This window comes from Zea mays, chromosome 1 (assembly GCF_902167145.1).
Source record: "Zea mays cultivar B73 chromosome 1, Zm-B73-REFERENCE-NAM-5.0, whole genome shotgun sequence".
In the NCBI taxonomy this organism is placed as follows: domain Eukaryota; kingdom Viridiplantae; phylum Streptophyta; class Magnoliopsida; order Poales; family Poaceae; genus Zea; species Zea mays.
The window spans coordinates 264,609,815-264,629,994 of NC_050096.1; the positions used below are offsets into that span (position 1 = coordinate 264,609,815).

The 20,180-nt window shown below is 42.6% G+C and overlaps 2 protein-coding genes and 1 pseudogene across 3 annotated transcripts; 2 read left to right on the forward strand and 1 right to left on the reverse strand.

The window, feature by feature from the left end:
* The first annotated feature begins 592 nt into the window (after positions 1–592).
* On the forward strand, positions 593–2,077 carry LOC103645501 (coiled-coil domain protein pseudogene; annotated as a pseudogene). Its single transcript, NR_160873.1, has 3 exons — positions 593–749; positions 1,360–1,421; positions 1,738–2,077. The product of NR_160873.1 is annotated as a coiled-coil domain protein pseudogene (transcript).
* Positions 2,078–2,276: 199 nt separating this feature from the next.
* Positions 2,277–13,294, reverse strand: LOC103643774 (Plasma membrane). The gene is made up of 4 exons (XM_008666937.4): positions 13,159–13,294; positions 2,959–3,030; positions 2,662–2,882; positions 2,277–2,577 (listed from the first exon to the last, which is right to left on the reverse strand). The coding sequence occupies exons 1-4, from the start codon at positions 13,213–13,215 to the stop codon at positions 2,475–2,477; spliced, it is 453 nt and encodes a 150-aa protein (XP_008665159.2). The 5' UTR covers positions 13,216–13,294; the 3' UTR covers positions 2,277–2,474.
* Positions 13,295–17,060: 3,766 nt separating this feature from the next.
* On the forward strand, positions 17,061–18,795 carry LOC103643775 (uncharacterized). Its single transcript, XM_008666938.4, has 2 exons — positions 17,061–17,482; positions 18,400–18,795. The coding sequence occupies exons 1-2, from the start codon at positions 17,078–17,080 to the stop codon at positions 18,403–18,405; spliced, it is 411 nt and encodes a 136-aa protein (XP_008665160.1). The 5' UTR covers positions 17,061–17,077; the 3' UTR covers positions 18,406–18,795.
* Positions 18,796–20,180: the final 1,385 nt, after the last annotated feature.

Below are 20,180 nucleotides of genomic sequence, written 5' to 3' on the forward strand. Positions count from 1 at the left end.
AAAAATAGGAAGGTTTCAACACTTAATGTGGACTGTTATAAACTTCTCTAGGTCCTAGCTATGAGTGTGCAAGAATCCAGTATTCTTACAGGCTACAAAATGAAGGTACATTTTGCTACATGTAACACAAGAATGAGTTTTTTAAAAACAAAACAAGAATCTGAGATCTCATGCCTGCTGCTCTCTCTATATACAGTGCTGATACGGTGGTAGGAAATGAGATGATGAGGGGTATTTTTGGTGGTCAACGAAAGTGTGTCACAACAGGTACAGACAATGATCGAAATACAAATACGCGAACTCAGTTCATGTTAATGAGGGAGATGCATATTTGTCACAGTTTTACATGTTATTTAGCCTTTTCTTGTAGAGCTCCAGGTGCAGAGTCTAATTGGTGCTCCTTTTCCTCTCAGTAGTGCAGATTACAATGTCCATACCAAGATCAGCTGGGAATGCTGAAAGATGTGCTTTCATTATTGCACTCTGAAAGTTATGCATACATGACTCATGGTACAATTATATAGGTACTAGGATTTATCTCCCACCAACCCATTTAATTTTCGTTATTTTTTATTGCACATGCTTATCATTACATGTACTAAAACTGATGAATAATAGCTTCGACTATAATATCTGTAACTCATCCTTTTCTTTTTTGAAGGTTCGCACTATTAAAGTGGAAAAGAGGATCAATGAGATTGTGAACCGCTTGAATAAGACAAAGGTGGAACGGAAACCTGATTTAAAGGGTATGTCACATTTATTTGAAAGCATTTCTGTCGTCATTTTTATGTCAGCAACTCAGCATTCTATAATGAACATGGTTAAGTATTTTTCTTTTTATTTTTGGGATTCATAATGTGAGTTTTTATCTCACAAAGAAAGTGAGGATGTAATGTCTAGGCTTTGTTTGGTGGAGCTGTAGCTTTTCCAAAAGCACCTCCTGAAGAAGCTTTCGGGAAAAGCTTGGGAAGCTGCTCCTTGAAAGCTTCTCTGCTTTTAGTACAACAAAGTGCTGCTTTTATCAGCTTGAAGAAGCTGCTGCCCTATTTGGGGGAGCCTCTAGCTTTTTGAGCTTTCTGTAGAAGCGAAAGCTGCCAGAAGCTCCCCAAATAGGGCCTTAGATCATTACGATTTTGCAGAATCTAGATGCGCAAAAGGATGTTATCATGATAACAAGATTTTTGAGAATCGTGAAAATGTTTGCGTATATGTTGGTATCTGTTTGGTCTATGAATAAAAGGCATGGTTGATGGATTATCGTTTTCAACTGAATGATAAATTTGACGCGTTGGCTTGTCGCATGTGCACTTCAGTCCTGTTATTTGAGTCAATAATCATCACATCGTTTCCTGCCAGCTGAAAGAGAGGCTATTAGTGCTGCTGAAAAGGCAGAAAGAAAGGCACAACTTAGAGACAAGGTAAAGATATTTCTAATGCTATACCAGCCGTGTTTTCTTGTGTTGCCATGTGCTGGTTATGTAGAAATCAAAGATCTAACTTGTTTGTATTTCTAGAGCATATCAAATTATATTTATGGGCAGCAAACTGGTTGTAACGGATCTTGTAGGAACCAAATATTTATGTAGTTGATTCTATTGTAATAAATTTTCTAGGGCATATCAAATTATAAATAGGATGTTGGTACTACCTGATAAAATAACTGAACTGCTGAACTTTTGATAGTTAGAATATTGACATAACAGATCACTGGATTCTGTTTTTCTTCTGTTTCAGAAACGTAGGGAAGAGATGGAGAGGCTTGACAAAGAGAAGCAGGCTGATATCAGGAGCTACAAGGGTCTAATGGTCCAAGAGAAGATGACTTCCAACAAGCAAATCGCTTCTGGCAGCAAGACCCTGCAGGAACTTGAAGAAGACTTCATGTGAGGGGTGGACATTATAAATGCCATGCTGAAGATTTCCTTGAACTGCTTCTGTCGAAGACAGAAGGGGTACCACAGGCTTGAGATACTGGATCTAAATGACTCATGGGCAGGCCATGGTCTGTTATTATCTCCTCTTGCTGTTGTGGTCTATGTAAACCTTGTTTACTTGCTGAAAAAACAACGGTTCATGCTCCGTGTGTTCAAATAATATTGTAGTGTTAAGTAACTGCCCCGTGTTGATGATTTGCTGGTGTTTCGTGATTGCTGCAGACATAGAAATCGTATATAGTTCAAATGATTTGAATTGAATCATTTTTATTTTTATTTGGAACACGGATTTTTTGTTCCAAAAGAATCATATAAAAATATTTACCTGTCACGGAGCAGTTACTTAACACTACAATATTATTTGAACACACCACTGCTTATGTACATCATTATTGAGCGAATTCACAACATTATGTACGATGTAACGGCCACAGACTCGCAGTATACGGGTCTCCCGGATATTGAAGCCAGTTGTGATAAAATGTTCAAACAGATACAACAGTTCATTGGCCATGAGTTTTGCCAATCCAGCAAGCGCTAATTCGCATCAGCTGGGCCGTGGTAGTTTCTCCTCCTCAGCTGCGATTCTGGGGCAGGTTGCTGAAGGTAAATCTTGGTAGGGTCATTTGGGTCAACATACCTGCGCATATATATCCACTAACATGAGTTCACAGCAGAGAAACCAATAGCCAGGAGAAGAAGTTGCTAGACTGTGAGCACATACGCATGACGCATCATATCATCGATAGGAGTCTGCGCGGCTTGCAGAGGATCCACACGCGGTGCCATGTTAGCAGCAGACTGGGCTTCAAACTCATTGTAGCGCCGCACAGATACAGTCAGGTTAAGGAAGAGAGGAACGAAAGTACCACAGCCGCCTTCCTTGAACAAGATCTTGAAGGTGTGAGTTGAGTACAGGGCCCTGTTCTGATTGTCTGGAACGACTTGCATTGGAACATTCGATGTTAGTGACCAACCATGTCATATATGTATTCTCTACCAAGCATTCTGTCATACTCACTGGTTCAACGAATCCAGAGATGTTGTTGCAGTGAAATATGGGCTGATTGAACTTCTCACCATGCACAAACAACTGCAGAGGTAAGCAAGAAAGAGCAATTAGACTGATATTGTGAAGAAACCATTTCTTAGAACCCCCAACATGTAATGTAACCTTGAATCAAGCAAAAGCACCTAGGGATTTTTTTAAAGAGAGAACCCCGCACCTAAGCACCTAACAAAATGTGTTGGCAAACGTGACACACGGTAGACGCTACAACCACCAACAATCACCATATAAATTAGACACACTATATCGGTAGACAAAATATTCCGCTACTCGATACTCACCTAGAGCCTAAAGGGTGGTGACACTTGAGAGCACCTAGAGGGGGGGGTGAATAGGTGATCCTGTAAACTTCAAAACTTAAGCCACAAAACTTTGATTAAGTGTTAGTACAGTTAATGCCAAGTGGCTAGAGAGAAGATCTTGCACAATAGGATAATCACACGGAGTTCAACACAGAGAAGACACAGTGATTTATCCCGTGGTTCGGCCAAGTACAAAACTTGCCTACTCCACGTTGTGGCGTCCCAACGGACGAGAGTTGCACTCAACTCCTCTCAAGTGATCCAATGATCAACTTGAATACCACAGTGTTATGCTTTTCCTTTCAATTTCCCGTTTGCGAGGAATCTCCACAACTTGGAGTCTCTCGCCCTTACACTTGAGATTCACAAAGAAATACGGAGTAAGGGAGGGAAGCAACACACACAAATCCACAGCAAAATGCGCACACACACGGCCACGAATCGAGCTCAAAGACTATCTCACAGTTCTCACAAGAACGGAGCTTGAATCACTTAGAATAACAAACGGATGCGCAAAGACTGAGTGTGGATGATCAAGAATGCTCAAAGGTTGCTTGGTTGTCTCCTCCATGCACCTAGGGGTCCCTTTTATAGCCCCAAGGCAGCTAGGAGCCGTTGAGAGCAAATCTGGAAGGCTGATCTTGCCTTCTGTCGTCGGGCGCACCGGACAGTCCGGTGCGCACCGGACACTGTCCGGTGCCCGATTTCCTTCCTTAAACAGCGCAGTCGACCGTTGCTGATCTGGGAGCCGTTGGCGCACCGGACATGTCCGGTGCACACCGGACAGTCCGGTGCCCCCTTCCGACCGTTGGCTTGGCCACGTGTCGCGCGCAGAATCCGCGGCCGACCGTTGGCCCTAGCCGACCGTTGGCTCACCGGACAGTCCGGTGCACACCGGACAGTCCGGTGCACACCGGACAGTCCGGTGAATTTTAGCCGTACGCCGTCAGCAAATTCCCGAGAGCGGCCTCTTCGGCCGAGGCAGCCTGGCGCACCGGACACTGTCCGGTGCACCACCGGACAGTCCGGTGCCCCAGACCGAAACAGCCCCTTGGCTGTACACAGCCACCTTTTTCCTTTTCTTTTTCTTCCTGTTTCCAATACTTAGACAAGTATATTAGTACACAAAACCAATGTACTAAGACTTAGAAACATACCTTTGCTCTTGATTTGCACTTTGTTCATCCATTGCATAAATTCACATTTTAAGCACTTGAGTTGGCACTCAATCACCAAAATACTTAGAAATGGCCCAAGGGCACATTTCCCTTTCAATCTCCCCCTTTTTGGTGATTTATGCCAACACAACATAAAGCAACTAGAACAAGTGCAAAATCACTTCAAATAAAACTCAAATTGATTTTGATTCAATTTTGGCATATATGGATCATCCTTTGCCACCACTTGGTTTGTTTTTGGAAATCAAACTCAAATCTCTATCTCTATGTCAAACACACATATTGAAGCATAAAGAGAGTCATTCCGAAAGAGATTGATCAAAGATTTCAAACACTCCCCCTATTTCCCATAATCAACATTTCTCCCCATACGAAGCCAACTTTTGACAAGAGAGACAATAAAAGAGTTTAACAAAACAAAAACTCTATTCTACTATTTTCAAAATCTCTCAAGTGGTAGCTGATCCATTTATTGCTTTGGCCTTTATTTTCTCCCCCTTTGGCATCAAGCACCAAAACGGAATCAATCTTGGCCCTTTAACCCCATTGCCTCACCAAAGTCTTCAATTAAGAGCAAATGGCAATAAGATTTCATGAGATGAACTTGGAATAAGTTACCCTCTCATCGGAGTGCAGTGGAAGTCTTTCATGGTCCAAGTCCACCTTTTCCCTTTCAGTCCTCCTCCGAGACTAAATCATCAACTCAAGCACATGGTTAGTCTCAAAGGGTCAAGTTGTAACACATCTCCCCCTAAACATGTGCATCACTTTGCAACGGACTTGTGAGGTCCAGGGATTGTTTGTACAACTTGAGCACCATATTTAGCAACAAAATGCAAAAAGGAACATGATCAAAAACATAAACACATGTATGCTATAATTCAATCCAAGTTCCGCGAATCTAAGACATTTAGCTCACTACGCAACCTGCAAAAGGTCTTCTCATCTAGAGGCTTAGTGAAGATATCGGCTAGCTGGTTCTCGGTGCTAACATGAAACACTTCGATATCTCCCTTTTGCTGGTGGTCTCTCAAAAAGTGATGCCGGATGTCTATGTGCTTTGTGCGGCTGTGCTCAACAGGATTCTCCGCCATGCGGATAGCACTCTCATTGTCACATAGGAGTGGGACTTTGCTCAGATTGTAGCCAAAGTCCCGGAGGGTTTGCCTCATCCAAAGTAGTTGCGCGCAACACTGACCTGCGGCAACGTACTCGGCCTCAGCGGTGGATAGGGCAACGGAGGTTTGTTTCTTAGAGTTCCATGACACCAGGGACCTTCCTAAGAATTGGCACGTCCCTGATGTACTCTTTCTATCGACCTTACATCCAGCATAGTCGGAGTCTGAGTATCCAACTAAGTCAAAGGTAGACCCCTTTGGATACCAGAGCCCGAAGCAAGGCGTAGCAACCAAATATCTAAGAATTCGCTTTACCGCCACTAAGTGACACTCCTTAGGATCGGATTGAAATCTAGCACACATGCATACGCTAAGCATAATATCCGGTCTACTAGCACATAAGTAAAGCAAAGAACCTATCATTGACCGGTATGCTTTTTGATCAACGGACTTACCTCCTTTGTTGAGGTCGGTGTGTCCGTCGGTCCCCATCGGAGTCTTTGCGGGCTTGGCGTCCTTCATCCCAAACCGCTTTAGCAGATCTTGCGTGTACTTCGTTTGGGAGATGAAGTTGCCGTCCTTGAGTTGCTTCACTTGGAACCCAAGGAAGTAGTTCAACTCGCCCATCATCGACATCTCGAATTTCTGCGTCATCACCCTGCTAAACTCTTCACAAGACTTTTGGTTAGTAGAACCAAATATTATGTCATCGACATAAATTTGGCACACAAACAAATCACCATCACATGTCTTAGTAAAAAGAGTTGGATCGGCTTTCCCAACCTTGAAAGCATTAGCAACTAAGAAATCTCTAAGGCATTCATACCATGCTCTTGGGGCTTGCTTAAGTCCATAGAGCGCCTTAGAGAGCTTACACACATGGTCGGGATACCGTTCATCCTTGAAGCCAGGGGGTTGCTCCACGTACACCTCCTCCTTGATTGGCCCGTTGAGGAAGGCGCTCTTCACATCCATTTGGAACAGCCTGAAAGAATGGTGAGCGGCATATGCTAGCAGGATACGAATAGACTCTAGTCTAGCCACAGGAGCAAAAGTCTCCTCGAAATCCAAACCTGCGACTTGGGCATAACCTTTTGCCACAAGTCGAGCCTTGTTTCTCGTCACCACCCCGTGTTCGTCCTGTTTATTGCGGAACACCCACTTGGTTCCCACAACATTTTGCTTCGGACGAGGCACCAGCGTCCAAACTTCATTTCTTTTGAAGTTGTTGAGCTCCTCCTGCATGGCCAACACCCAGTCCGGATCTAGCAAGGCCTCCTCTACCCTGAAAGGCTCAATAGAAGAGACAAAGGAGTAATGCTCACAAAAATTAACTAATCGAGAACGAGTAGTTACTCCCTTGCTAATGTCACCCAGAATTTGGTCGACGGGATGATCCCTTTGAATCATCGCTCGAACTTGGGTTGGAGGTGCAGGTTGTGCTTCTTCCTCCATCACATGATCATCTTGTGCTCCCCCTTGATCACACGCCTCCTGTTGATGAACCTGTTCATCATCTTGAGTTGGGGGTAGCACCATAGTTGAGGAAGATGGTTGATCTCGTTCATCGTGTTCCTGTGGCCGCACTTCTCCAATCGCCATGGTTCGTATAGCGGCCGTTGGAACATCTTCTTCATCTACATCATCACAATCAACAACTTGCTCTCTTGGAGAGCCATTAGTCTCATCAAATACAACGTCGCTAGAGACTTCAACCAAACCCGATGATTTGTTGAAGACTTTATACGCCTTTGTATTTGAGTCATAACCTAATAAAAACCCTTCTACAGCTTTGGGAGCAAACTTAGAATTTCTACCCTTCTTTACTAGAATGTAGCACTTGCTCCCAAATACACGAAAGTAAGATACATTGGGTTTGTTACCGGTTAGAAGCTCATACGACGTCTTCTTGAGGAGGCGGTGAAGGTAGACCCTGTTGATGGCGTGGCAAGCCGTGTTCACGGCTTCCGACCAAAAACGTTCGGGGGTCTTGAACTCTCCAAGCATAGTCCTCGCCATGTCGATTAGCGTCCTGTTCTTCCTCTCTACCACACCATTTTGCTGTGGTGTGTAGGGAGCAGAGAACTCATGCTTGATCCCTTCCTCCTCAAGGAACTCCTCCACTTGAAGGTTCTTGAACTCGGACCCGTTGTCGCTCCTTATCTTCTTCACCTTGAGCTCAAACTCATTTTGAGCTCTCCTGAGGAAGCGCTTGAGGGTCCCTTGGGTTTCAGACTTATCCTGCAAAAAGAACACCCAAGTGAAGCGGGAAAAGTCATCAACAATAACTAGACCATACTTACTCCCTCCTATGCTCAGATAGGCGACGGGTCCGAAGAGGTCCATATGCAGTAGCTCCAGGGGTCTTGAAGTAGTCATCACATTCTTGCTGTGATGTGCTCCTCCCACTTGTTTACCTGCTTGACAAGCTGCACAAGGTCTATCCTTTTCGAATTGCACGTTAGTCAAACCTATCACGTGTTCTCCCTTTAGAAGCTTGTGAAGGTTCTTCATCCCCACATGTGCTAAGCGGCGATGCCACAGCCAGCCCATGCTAGTCTTAGCTATTAAGCATGCATCTAGACCGGCCTCTTCTTTTGCAAAATCAACTAAATAAAGTTTGCCGTCTAATACACCCTTAAAAGCTAGTGAACCATCACTTCTTCTAAAGACAGACACATCTACATTTGTGAATAGACAGTTATATCCCATATGACATAATTGACTAACAGATAGCAAATTATATCCAAGACTCTCTACTAAAAATACATTAGAGATAGAATGCTCATTAGAAATTGCAATTTTACCTAATCCTTTTACCTTGCCTTGATTCCCATCACCGAATATAATTGAATCTTGGGAATCCTTATTCTTGACGTAGGAGGTGAACATCTTCTTCTCCCCCGTCATATGGTTTGTGCATCCGCTGTCGATAATCCAGCTTGAACCCCCGGATGCATAAACCTGCAAGGCAAATTTAGGCTTGGGACTTAGGTACCCAACTCTTGTTGGGTCCTACAAGGTTAGTGCAAATTTCCTTAGGGACTTAAATGCAAGTTTTGTCTCCCTTGCATTTTGCCCCTAACTTCCTAGCAACTATTTTCCTATCCTTTCTACAAATAGCAAAGGAAGCATTTAGTGCATGATAAATTGTAGAAGGTCCATTCATAACTTTTCTAGGAATATTAACAACATTTCTCCTAGGCATATTATGAACAACATTTCTCCTATCAACATTTCTATCATGCACATAGGAAGAACTAGAAGCAAACATGACATGAGAATCAAAATTATCATAAGCATTAAAACTCCTATAAGCATTTCTAGTTTGTCTCCTATCATGGTGCATAAAAGCATGGTTCTTTTGCACACTACTAGCCATAGGGGCCTTCCCTTTCTCCTTGGCGGAGATGGGAGCCTTATGGCTTGTCAAGTTCTTGACTTCCCTCTTGAAGCCAAGCCCATCCTTAATTGAGGGGTGTCTACCAATTGTGTAGGCATCCCTTGCAAATTTTAGTTTATCCAAATCACTCTTGCTAGTCTTAAGTTGGGCATTAAGATCAGCTACTTCATCATTTAATTTAGAAATGCACTCTAGGTGTTCACTACAAGCATCAACATTAAAGTCTTTACACCTAGTGCAAATCACAACATGTTCTACACAAGATGTTAATTTACTAGATTTTTCTAGCTTAGCATTTAAATCATCATTTATGCTCTTTAAACTAGCAAGTGAATCATGATATGTAGACAACTCACAAGAAAGCATTTCATTTCTCTTAATCTCTAATGCAAGTGATTTTTGTGCTTCTACAAACTTGTCATGTTCCTCATACAACAAATCCTCTTGCCTTTCTAAAAGCACATTCTTATCATTCAAGGCATCAATCAATTCATTGATTTTGTCTATCTTAGATCTATCTAAGCCCTTGAATAAGCATGAATAGTCTATGTCATCATCATCACTAGACTCATTATCACTAGAAGAAGCATAAGTGGAGTCTCGAGTACTCACCTTCTTCTCCCTTGCCATAAGGCATGTGTGACGCTCGTTGGGGAAGAGGGATGACTTGTTGAAGGCGGTGGCGGCGAGTCCTTCATTGTCGGAGTCGGAGGAGCAATCCGAATCCCACTCTTTTCCGATGTGTGCCTCGCCCTTGGCCTTCTTGTAATTCTTCTTCTTTTCCCTCTTGTTCCCCTGTTCCTGGTCACTATCGTTATCGGGGCAGTTAGCGATAAAATGACCAATCTTACCGCACTTGAAGCATGAGCGCTTCCCCTTTGTCTTGGTCTTGCTTGGCTGCCCCTTGTGACCTTTTAGCACCGTCTTGAAGCGTTTGATGATGAGAGCCATCTCTTCATCATTAAGTCCGGCCGCCTCAATTTGTGCCACCTTGCTAGGTAGCGCCTCCTTGCTTCTTGTTGCCTTGAGAGCAAGGGGTTGATGCTCGTTGATCGGTCCATTCAAGGCGTCGTCCACGTATCTTGCCTCCTTGATCATCATCCGCCCGCTTACGAATTTTCCGAGTACCTCCTCGGGCGTCATCTTCGTGTACCTGGGATTCTCACGAATATTGTTCACGAGATGAGGATCAAGAACGGTGAATGACCTTAGCATTAGGCGGACGACGTCGTGATCCGTCCATCGCGTGCTTCCGTAGCTCCTTATTTTGTTGATAAGGGTCTTGAGCCGGTTGTATGTTTGGGTTGGCTCCTCGCCCCTTATCATTGCAAACCTTCCAAGCTCGCCCTCCACCAACTCCATTTTGGTGAGCATGGTGATGTCGTTCCCCTCGTGAGAAATCTTGAGGGTGTCCCATATCTGCTTGGCATTGTCCAAGCCGCTCACCTTATTGTACTCGTCCCTGCACAAAGAGGCTAGCAACACAGTAGTAGCTTGTGCATTTTTATGAATTTGTTCATTAATAAACATAGGGCTATCCGAGCTATCAAATTTCATTCCATTCTCTACGATCTCCCATATGCTTGGATGGAGAGAGAATAAATGACTACGCATTTTGTGACTCCAAAATCCGTAGTCCTCCCCATCAAAGTGTGGAGGTTTGCCGAGAGGAATGGAAAGCAGATGCGAATTCGAACTATGTGGAATATGAGAATAGTCAAATGAAAAGTTCGAATTGACCGTCTTCCTGTAGTCGTTGTCGTCGTCCTTTTGAGAAGAAGAGGATTCGTCGCTGTCGTAGTAGACGATCTCCTTGATGCGCCTTGTCTTCTTCTTCTTCCCATCTTTGCGCTTGTGGCCCGAGCCAGAGTCATTGGATTTGTCATCTTTTGGCTCGTTGACGAAGGACTCCTTTTCCTTGTCGTTGATCACGATTCCCTTCCCCTTAGGATCCATCTCTTCGGGCGATTAGTCCCTTTCTTGAAGAGAACGGCTCTGATACCAATTGAGAGCACCTAGAGGGGGGGGGGTGAATAGGTGATCCTGTAAACTTCAAAACTTAAGCCACAAAACTTTGATTAAGTGTTAGTACAGTTAATGCCAAGTGGCTAGAGAGAAGATCTTGCACAATAGGATAATCACACGGAGTTCAACACAGAGAAGACACAGTGATTTATCCTGTGGTTCGGCCAAGTACAAAACTTGCCTACTCCACGTTGTGGCGTCCCAATGGACGAGAGTTGCACTCAACTCCTCTCAAGTGATCCAATGATCAACTTGAATACCACAGTGTTATGCTTTTCCTTTCAATTTCCCGTTTGCGAGGAATCTCCACAACTTGGAGTCTCTCGCCCTTACACTTGAGATTCACAAAGAAATACGGAGTAAGGGAGGGAAGCAACACACACAAATCCACAGCAAAATGCGCACACACACGGCCAAGAATCGAGCTCAAAGACTATCTCACAGTTCTCACAAGAACGGAGCTTGAATCACTTAGAATAACAAACGGATGCGCAAAGACTGAGTGTGGATGATCAAGAATGCTCAAAGGTTGCTTGGTTGTCTCCTCCATGCGCCTAGGGGTCCCTTTTATAGCCCCAAGGCAGCTAGGAGCCGTTGAGAGCAAATCTGGAAGGCTGATCTTGCCTTCTGTCGTCGGGCGCACCGGACAGTCCGGTGCGCACCGGACACTGTCCGGTGCCCGATTTCCTTCCTTAAACAGCGCAGTCGACCGTTGCTGATCTGGGAGCCGTTGGCGCACCGGACATGTCCGGTGCACACCGGACAGTCCGGTGCCCCCTTCCGACCGTTGGCTTGGCCACGTGTCGCGCGCAGAATCCGCGGCCGACCGTTGGCCCTAGCCGACCGTTGGCTCACCGGACAGTCCGGTGCACACCGGACAGTCCGGTGAATTTTAGCCGTACGCCGTCAGCAAATTCCCGAGAGCGGCCTCTTCGGCCGAGGCAGCCTGGCGCACCGGACACTGTCCGGTGCACCACCGGACAGTCCGGTGCCCCAGACCGAAACAGCCCCTTGGCTGTACACAGCCACCTTTTTCCTTTTCTTTTTCTTCCTGTTTCCAATACTTAGACAAGTATATTAGTACACAAAACCAATGTACTAAGACTTAGAAACATACCTTTGCTCTTGATTTGCACTTTGTTCATCCATTGCATAAATTCACATTTTAAGCACTTGAGTTGGCACTCAATCACCAAAATACTTAGAAATGGCCCAAGGGCACATTTCCCTTTCAACACTGTAGCAGCCCACAAGCTCAACAAAAGGCAGGTTGCAAGCTAAGGAAGCAACAAGGGCTTCTAAATAAGGAAGTGTCATACCGGTTGCAATTTCATTTAGAAAAGCATGTGCTGAAATCCCACATTGCACTGATATATAAACAATTTTTGCTAATAGAACACATCAATCATTCAAGAAACATCATATTGCTTGAGCACCACCTTGATGAATGCTTGATTGCTACAATATTCTCGAATGCCTTTTGGATCTCAGTAATGACATTAACCATGCATAGCAATATAATATGTGATATTAGCAGACACCTCTTTTTAACGAAAGCCCTTTATAGCTAACTAGACTACCTTTCTTTTTAGTTTTTACTCTTTTAGTTCATTCCATTTCTTCAGTTCGCTTGGCTAGCAATATACTACGTTCACCTAAATTCTGATTGAGCACACATAAGCATTTGTCTTGTAGGTTGTGCTTTGCCTCCAGGCACTTTGGACAGGATCGGAGAGACTATTTTTCTTTGTAATAACATAGATCAAACAATTTTTTTAAGAAAATTGCAGTAAAGCTTAAGAAATGGGTCAATAATACAAGTCATCACGACACAAAGATAATATGGTGGAATTAGCATATGCTGGGGACCTTTTCCTATAACAGCATTACATACTAGACAAGGGTGAACCTCCACATGTGCAAAATCACAAGCTAACAAAAACATGAGTAGAAATTTTATGCTGATTATTAGTGATTATCGTATCATGGGTCTGTCAACGGTGTTGGTGCCATTGCACTTTTTTCCTATCCTTTTTTGTTCTGTGCTTTTGCCCTTGCATTTTGTTCAAATTATATAAGACTGAGAGCAGAAATAAAGAACCAACTTTCAGAATGGCATTACTTACCAGCGGCATATCAAAAGCAAAGAAGTTGCCAACAGGCTTGCTGGCAACAAACACCATCCTTATATTGGACAGGTAAATTGTGCCTTTTGTTTTCACATGACCTCCAGGAGCTCTGATTGATAATAACAAGAGAAGCAGCAGCAGTAAGAAAATATGGTTAGATATGTTTGCGGAGAGCAACTATTAAAAATGAAGCTTCCAATATAAGCATAGGTAATGGGCGAATGAGAAGGCAAATGATGTTCAATCTTAGAACTTATTAGTGAAAAAAACTATTTTACTACTGATTTTTTACTGCTGTTGTAACATATGAAAGATTAATTTGGCTAGACAGTCCCCCCTTCCTCATATAACACCTGATTCTCCAAAATTGTCTAAATAAGCAAATAGATGAGGTCATAAAGATCATAAATTAAACTTAAATTGTAGTAATATAATTGCAAAAACATATCGATGAACCAACCAGATTCGTCGCCAAACAAAGGGGCGGTGGCCGGAAGAATGGCCATCCTAGGCAGGACTTGCCCGGAGGAGAACCCTCCGAGGGCTCAATTCCGGCCGGCCACCACGCCACCTCTAGCGTGCCCATCCCGTACCACCCTCGATGTTGGGCCGACACCACGTCCCCTTCGATCCATTATATTTGACTAATTTCTGCCTCAAAAAACTAAAAAACTAGAGATGTTTATGTTTTTGACTCATCTTCAATTGACAAGGTGAGTGTCCCCGCCTCACAGGTCCAAGTTTCTCTTCGATATCATCCCGGACAGCTCGTACATATGTCATCCCCTATCTCATAACTATATAACACATATGTGCATATATAAGTTATCGAGATATTATATGTCCCCGTTGCAACGCACAGGCACTGACCTAATATATATATATATATATATATATATATATATATATATATATATATATATATATATATATATATAGAGAGAGAGAGAGAGAGAGAGAGAGAGAGAGAGAGAGAGAGAGAGAGAGAGAGAGAGAGAGAGAGAGAGAGAGAGAGAGAGAGAGAGAGAGAGAGAGAGAGAGAGAGAGAGAGAGAGAGAGAGAGAGAGAGAGAGAGAGAGCCGGCCGCGCTGGGTGGGCTCCAAGCTCTCACAGAGTAGCTGCGATGTGCGGCGCTTTGGAACACAGACAGCTGCGATCCCACGGATTGATAGATGCTGTGTGCTTTTGTTAGTTTAGCATCAACCACCTAATCGCTTTGGATCAGGTTCGTCTTCCTCGTGGCTGCTCAGCTTTTCCTATACCTCCCTGCCCGCGAACCAATCTTTACGAACATAAACAAGTACACAAGCACTGCAGGAATCAACAAGTAGAGAGTAGTAGTACAATGGTGCTTGATGTTGGCCCGAGCTCGACGTTGGTGCAGCACGCCACGCCAAGAACCCGAAGCTGCCTTCCCAGGCGGGGCACAGAACAGAACGCTGTCCCTTGCTTTGGCGCATGGGTTGGCTCTCGGACAGCCTCTCACGGTTTTATTTTAGGAACAATTGGATTTATACCATTAAAAATCCAAACTTTAGATATATACTATGGACCCCACATGTCATTGACTCATGTGGACCCACATGTAAGTGAGATAGTAATGGTATGGATCCAAAGTGGTGATCTTTTAATGGTATGATCCAAATTTCCCTTTATTTTATGGCACGCTTCCAGCTTCCTAAAGAACAGGTGGTCCGGACACGTGCAGAGAACGATGAAACTACAGTAGTCTGTTCTTTAGGCCGAAGGTCCGTCAGTCGGCAGACGAGCTGTCGTACTTGGAACTGTTGTTGGCCCATACTGGCTAATACGGCCCGGTACCTGATGTAGAACATTAGCACGGTCCATCGTTGAGCGCAAATACTCCTTCCGTTACCTATCTTAAGACCACAAAGACATATTCAAACATTTTTTTTCCTTTGACCATTAATGAAAAAATAATCATAAGTATTATCTAGATGAAAATAAAACTATTATATTTATTATTAAAACATCTATCACGATATATAATTTCTGTAATCTTAAAGTAATTATTTTTTATAGATTATTGTTGGTCAAAATTCTAAAACATTGACTTAGGATAAATCATTGTGACCTTAAAGATGGAAATGGAGAGAGAGTAGTATGTTCCCAATTTTGGCACGTGTTACGTAAGTGTACGTTACTTGCGGCAGATCTACACCGAGCCACCCTGTTCGTGGCTTGGAGTTGATCCATGTAATTCTTTATAAACTTCTATTTAATCTAGTGTAAAATAGCTAAGATAAAAGGAGAGAAAAAAATCAGCTGACCCGGATGATAGAAAAATTCTAGATCCGCCCCTATATGCCTCCGAGAAACTCTTTGCACGGCAGTACCCATCTGACCTTTTTAAAATAGAGGTCCAATGAAAACACCTTAACAAATACACTTAGCACTTGATCTCGATTCAACACGGTTTTTATTTTCGTGTTCCGGTGGATCTTTCTATCTTCTCTCGGACCATACCATGCTAACATTATTGCTTGACCGTTCAATCATTTATTTTCCTTGAAATCGGTTTATTTCTTTTACGTACTTCTTTACCGGATCCAATCCAATATGTATCATAGTTACATGGAGTATAACAACTTAATCGTCGTACTACGCTTGTTGCATACTCACTCTGCCTGAATGGTTTGGTTTTGTCCTTAGAATATTAGGCTATGATCAGTAGATTGCGTATATAGCCGTTTAAAACACTGGTTTACATTACAGAATGCAATATTTATAGAGTGAAGTTTGAAATGAAAGATGTGATGAGTCAACTGCTGGAGATAGCCTTAAAGAAACGATGGCTAGAGGGTCAAATATCAAATATGAGAAGTGAGTAGTGGCCATCATTGCCAAATTAGATTGGAATATGCATTTCATTTAAGGGCTAATTTAAAAGCAAGGGAAGCTAAACACAATGAGAGTTACTCCATGAAGAACTAAATATATTATATAAATAACACCATTTGGGATTGTTCACCCTAGAAAAAGACAGAGACCATAATAGTGTTTGAGTTTCTAAACTAGTTCTAAGTGATTCTCGTGCTTGGTAACATAGTGCAACTAAAGGCAACCAAAGAAGCTCTATAAAAAACCTACACGGGAAGCGATTTGTGTGTTAATGTGCGAACATTTGAAATAGATTTTTTTTTTCAAAAGCATGCTTATCGAATTGCCTCACCTTCTAACGAATTGCCTTACTTTCTAACTTTAACGTCTCTGAAAGACTAAGCTAGAAGATATTAAAATCAAAGAAGTCACCATAAACCTTTCATTTTTAACAAGCATTTCTTTATTGCTAACAAGCATGACACCTATGATGACTATTTGATAATACATTCGGTTGCAAATATAGCAATACCAAATTTGTATTATAATAGTTAAAAGTATTAACTGATTTTTTTTCACATATTATGGTTTTTAAATTTTGATATATTTATAAATTGGAGCAGGATAAAAAGTCCAAGACCGGTACAGATTAGCTTGGGCAAACCTAGCCTAAAGCATCTTTAATAGTAGTTTCTAAAAAAAAATAATCGGTAAATTAACAAAGTTTTAAGCGGCTAAATAAATTTGGAGCATATTTGTTAAGTTATAAAACATCTTTTCTAAAATATAGAAGTCAATTCTGTATTAAAAAAATAAGGTATTTTTAAATCACACTAATCATTCTTATACTTTTTTCTCTGGTATATTTGAATTAGAAATTGTGTCTCACCCTTTATTCTATCTATGTTCTCACTCTTATTCTTTCAACGTTCATCCATATCTAGACTGTCGTATATTTTTGTTGCAAGTATAAAAAGATCGAGAGCTGAGATAGTGAGTTGTCAGTGTCACAGTATATATTTTTTTATTCCGTTTAAAAAACAAGGTTGGGAGCGAGTTTTCGAAACTCTCGGACATGCTTGAGGTTTTTTTTGCAAGCCCTAAATTTGTTTTCCCCTCGTGGCTTTGTGCCTTTGTCGTCCTCTACACGACTTTTCTCCCCATCTCCCACAGCCAAGTCCCCAACCCACCTCCACCTCCGCGCCGAGGAATCCACACTTGCAATTGCAACTACGAGCCCACCAAATCGAGCCGAGCCCCGACGGCACCAAATCGTGCGGCCTCGGAGATCCAGCAGGGTCTAGAAGAACCAGGAGAGACACCGTCAGAAGAGGAGGGTCAGCAGCAGCCAGAAGAGGAGGGCCAACAGCAGGCAGGCGGTGGCGGCGAAATCGTCAGCGGCTGCCGGGGTATCTGCGATGATAACCCGGTCGAAGCTGGTGGAGCAGCTGCGCGACTACCAGATCCGATCCCAGCACAAGTAAATCTCCCGCCCACCTCCGTTCCCCTGAAACCCCGACCGGAAACTCTGCCTAGTCCGTGCTAATGTGGTAGTCGCAGTGCGCTCAGATCTCGCGGGCCTGGACGCTTGTTGTGCTAGTTTTGGTCCCGTGGTCTGTGGTTACGTTTTGTGAACTTCAGTAGGTCGAGTTGCATTCGTTGTAGGTAATGGCGGTATTGCGATTGAATTCTGCTTCGCTTCGCACATGCATTGTTAGTTGTTCGTCGTAGTGTAGATAATCCAATGCCTAATCCAATATAGTCGTCGAAGGCACTTGGTGGTTATTGAACGTTCTTAGAGCAGCAGTGTTTGTGCTAGTGATTATTTTGTAGATCTTGCTGTGTTCTCCATCCAGATTTGTGATGTTAAACTCGGGGGACTATTGGCACTTGACATGTGACATGTCCATACTCAATCACGGAATTTTCAAATCCACCTTCTGCCACTTGACACACAATCAGTGACCAGCTATATGCAAATGAATAGGGGTACTCAGATTCAAACTGTGCTGGTTTTTGCATATCATAATTTTGCATGAATGTAGCATTGCACTATTGCAGTACTAGTGAGTTTTATCCCTGGTTAATGAAATGCCTTGACTTACCATTTGCCACTACATTTTTAACCACATCACTCTAAAGAGCTTATTGTCTCTTCCCGAAGTTCTACAACATGCACTTTCTTGATGATCCTGGAGTGGCAATGCTAAACGTTGCTAGCATACCACTTCATGCTTCATGTCAGTTTGGAAGCTGATAGTTCTCTTAACATATCATGCAATATTGATGGGAGGAAAACTATTTCTTCTCTCTGCTAGTTGCTATACTCGCCAGATTGCACATTTAGACCTGCTTCTTCAATGACCTTAACATGAATCTGCTTTCTACATTCTGCAGGCGTGACATTATCGGAGCTATATCGTGGGGCTTGCTGTGTAGTTTTCTGATAATATCTTCGTACATGATGTTGTACTTCAGGCACTTTTGGCTTAGTGCTATTATTATCTCACTGGGTATTCTTTTCCCTGCCGGCCTGTATATTTTGAGGCAAAGAAAGCTGGCTAAGAAACGAGAGAGAAGACTGTTGTTGCCTCTCTCTATGTAAGGTTGTTTGTAGGTTTCTTGTTTTTTGCGCCTATTCTTGTCTTGATAGAATCCACATTCTTGTCTTGTGGCTTGTCTAGCACACATCCAACTTTTTATACATCTCTGCCCCCCCCTAATACAGATCCTTGTTCTTCAGCGTTTTCCTAAGTTTTACAGGAGAAATGATAGTTTTGCAAGTATTCACCAGTTGTGTTGTCAGCTACAACTTTCAGTTTTTTTTTTATTTGTTTGGTCGATGCGCCCTCAGACCGAAGTAGCAACCCGACATGTCATAATACGTTGGGTGTTGCCATACCTGTGTATGCAGATACTGATTCGTACTTCTGATGGGCTATGCTAGTTGCATTCTTCGCTAGCTCATTTGCTAAGTGAGTTTCTGGTTAAAATGAGCACACTTGATGATTTTCGGTTTCTTGGGCCCAGTTGATGTTTGTTTATATTTGTTGGTTTGTATTGTGTTACAGACAAAATATATATTGGCTAAGTCTAGCTTGGTACCGAATAAACCCACGTTATTGCCGTGCACTAGCAGAGTAGCAACACTACAAGATACTACATTGTTTCCGATGCAAATTGTTGCAGCTGACATTAGCAAGATGTTCTCCCGTGCTGTATCTTGTACCAGCTAGTGGTGGGAATATAAGCAGGGTTTTTTTTGGTCTGCAAAAGCACATAAAAAACAGAAGCCCAAAGCACGGCATAACACAAAATAATATGGGCCGAGCCTTAAATTCTACCCGGGCCAACACAAAATAATAAGGGCCGAGCCTTAAATTCTACCTGGGCCCAGCACGACACACATGCATGGGTTAGGCTTGAGCCGGCACAGTCCAATAAAGCCAATATTGTTTAATTTCTTTAATTTAGTAAGGTATATACTTAATGTGGTTATAATATTTGGACTTTATGTCGTCAGGTGTTGCTCACATTGTTTAATATCTTTAATTTACTAAGTTATAAACTTTATGTGGTTGAAATATTTGAATTTTATATGGTTCAAATATATATGGGTCGGGTTTGGGCAGACACAACCCAATGAAAGCACGTCGTGTTTTAGAGTTGAGCCACTACTTTTACACTTTGGACTGACACGATATGGCTCAAAATTTTTTTAGGCCTTCTTGGTCTGAACCCATTTGGCCCAAAACACGATGGGCTTAGGCTGACCCGACCCGATCCAATTCCTAGCACTAGTACCAGCTATAGAAAACTCAAAGGCCCTTTTTGGAACCTAGGAATACGAACACAATTCCACAATGGTCTGAAAAATGAACGGTTTAGTCAGATTTTTTAAAAAATGGCATCGGTTCGACTTGTTCGCTACGGCTTTAATCCGGCTGGGGCTGTGGCTTCTACAATATTTTGTCCCTAAACATTTTCAGGGCAATATAGTAGTTTCCAAGTAGCAGTTTTTGGGTAAATCATATACAACCATCAAAGTAATTGAATATGTTCAATTGATTTTTTATTACTTCATATTCTTTAATAATATTTGTCAGAAGGGTATTTGTGACATTGTCTTTGTTATTCCCTATACAAAATCTAAAATATCCCTAGACTGTTTTAACAAC

What these genes read in the sequence shown, in the direction of transcription:
- LOC103643774 (XM_008666937.4), bottom strand. Translation starts at nt 13,215, where the DNA reads ATGGTGTTTGTTGCCAGCAAGCCTGTTGGCAACTTCTTTGCTTTTGAT. An exon ending in TCTCTGGATTCGTTGAACCA is followed by an intron (nt 2,883 to 2,958) that starts GTGAGTATGACA and finishes GTTCCAATGCAA; the next exon opens with GTCGTTCCAGACAATCAGAA. An exon ending in GATGATATGATGCGTCATGC is followed by an intron (nt 2,578 to 2,661) that starts GTATGTGCTCAC and finishes ATATATGCGCAG; the next exon opens with GTATGTTGACCCAAATGACC.
- LOC103643775 (XM_008666938.4), top strand. Translation starts at nt 17,078, where the DNA reads ATGCTTGAGGTTTTTTTTGCAAGCCCTAAATTTGTTTTCCCCTCGTGG.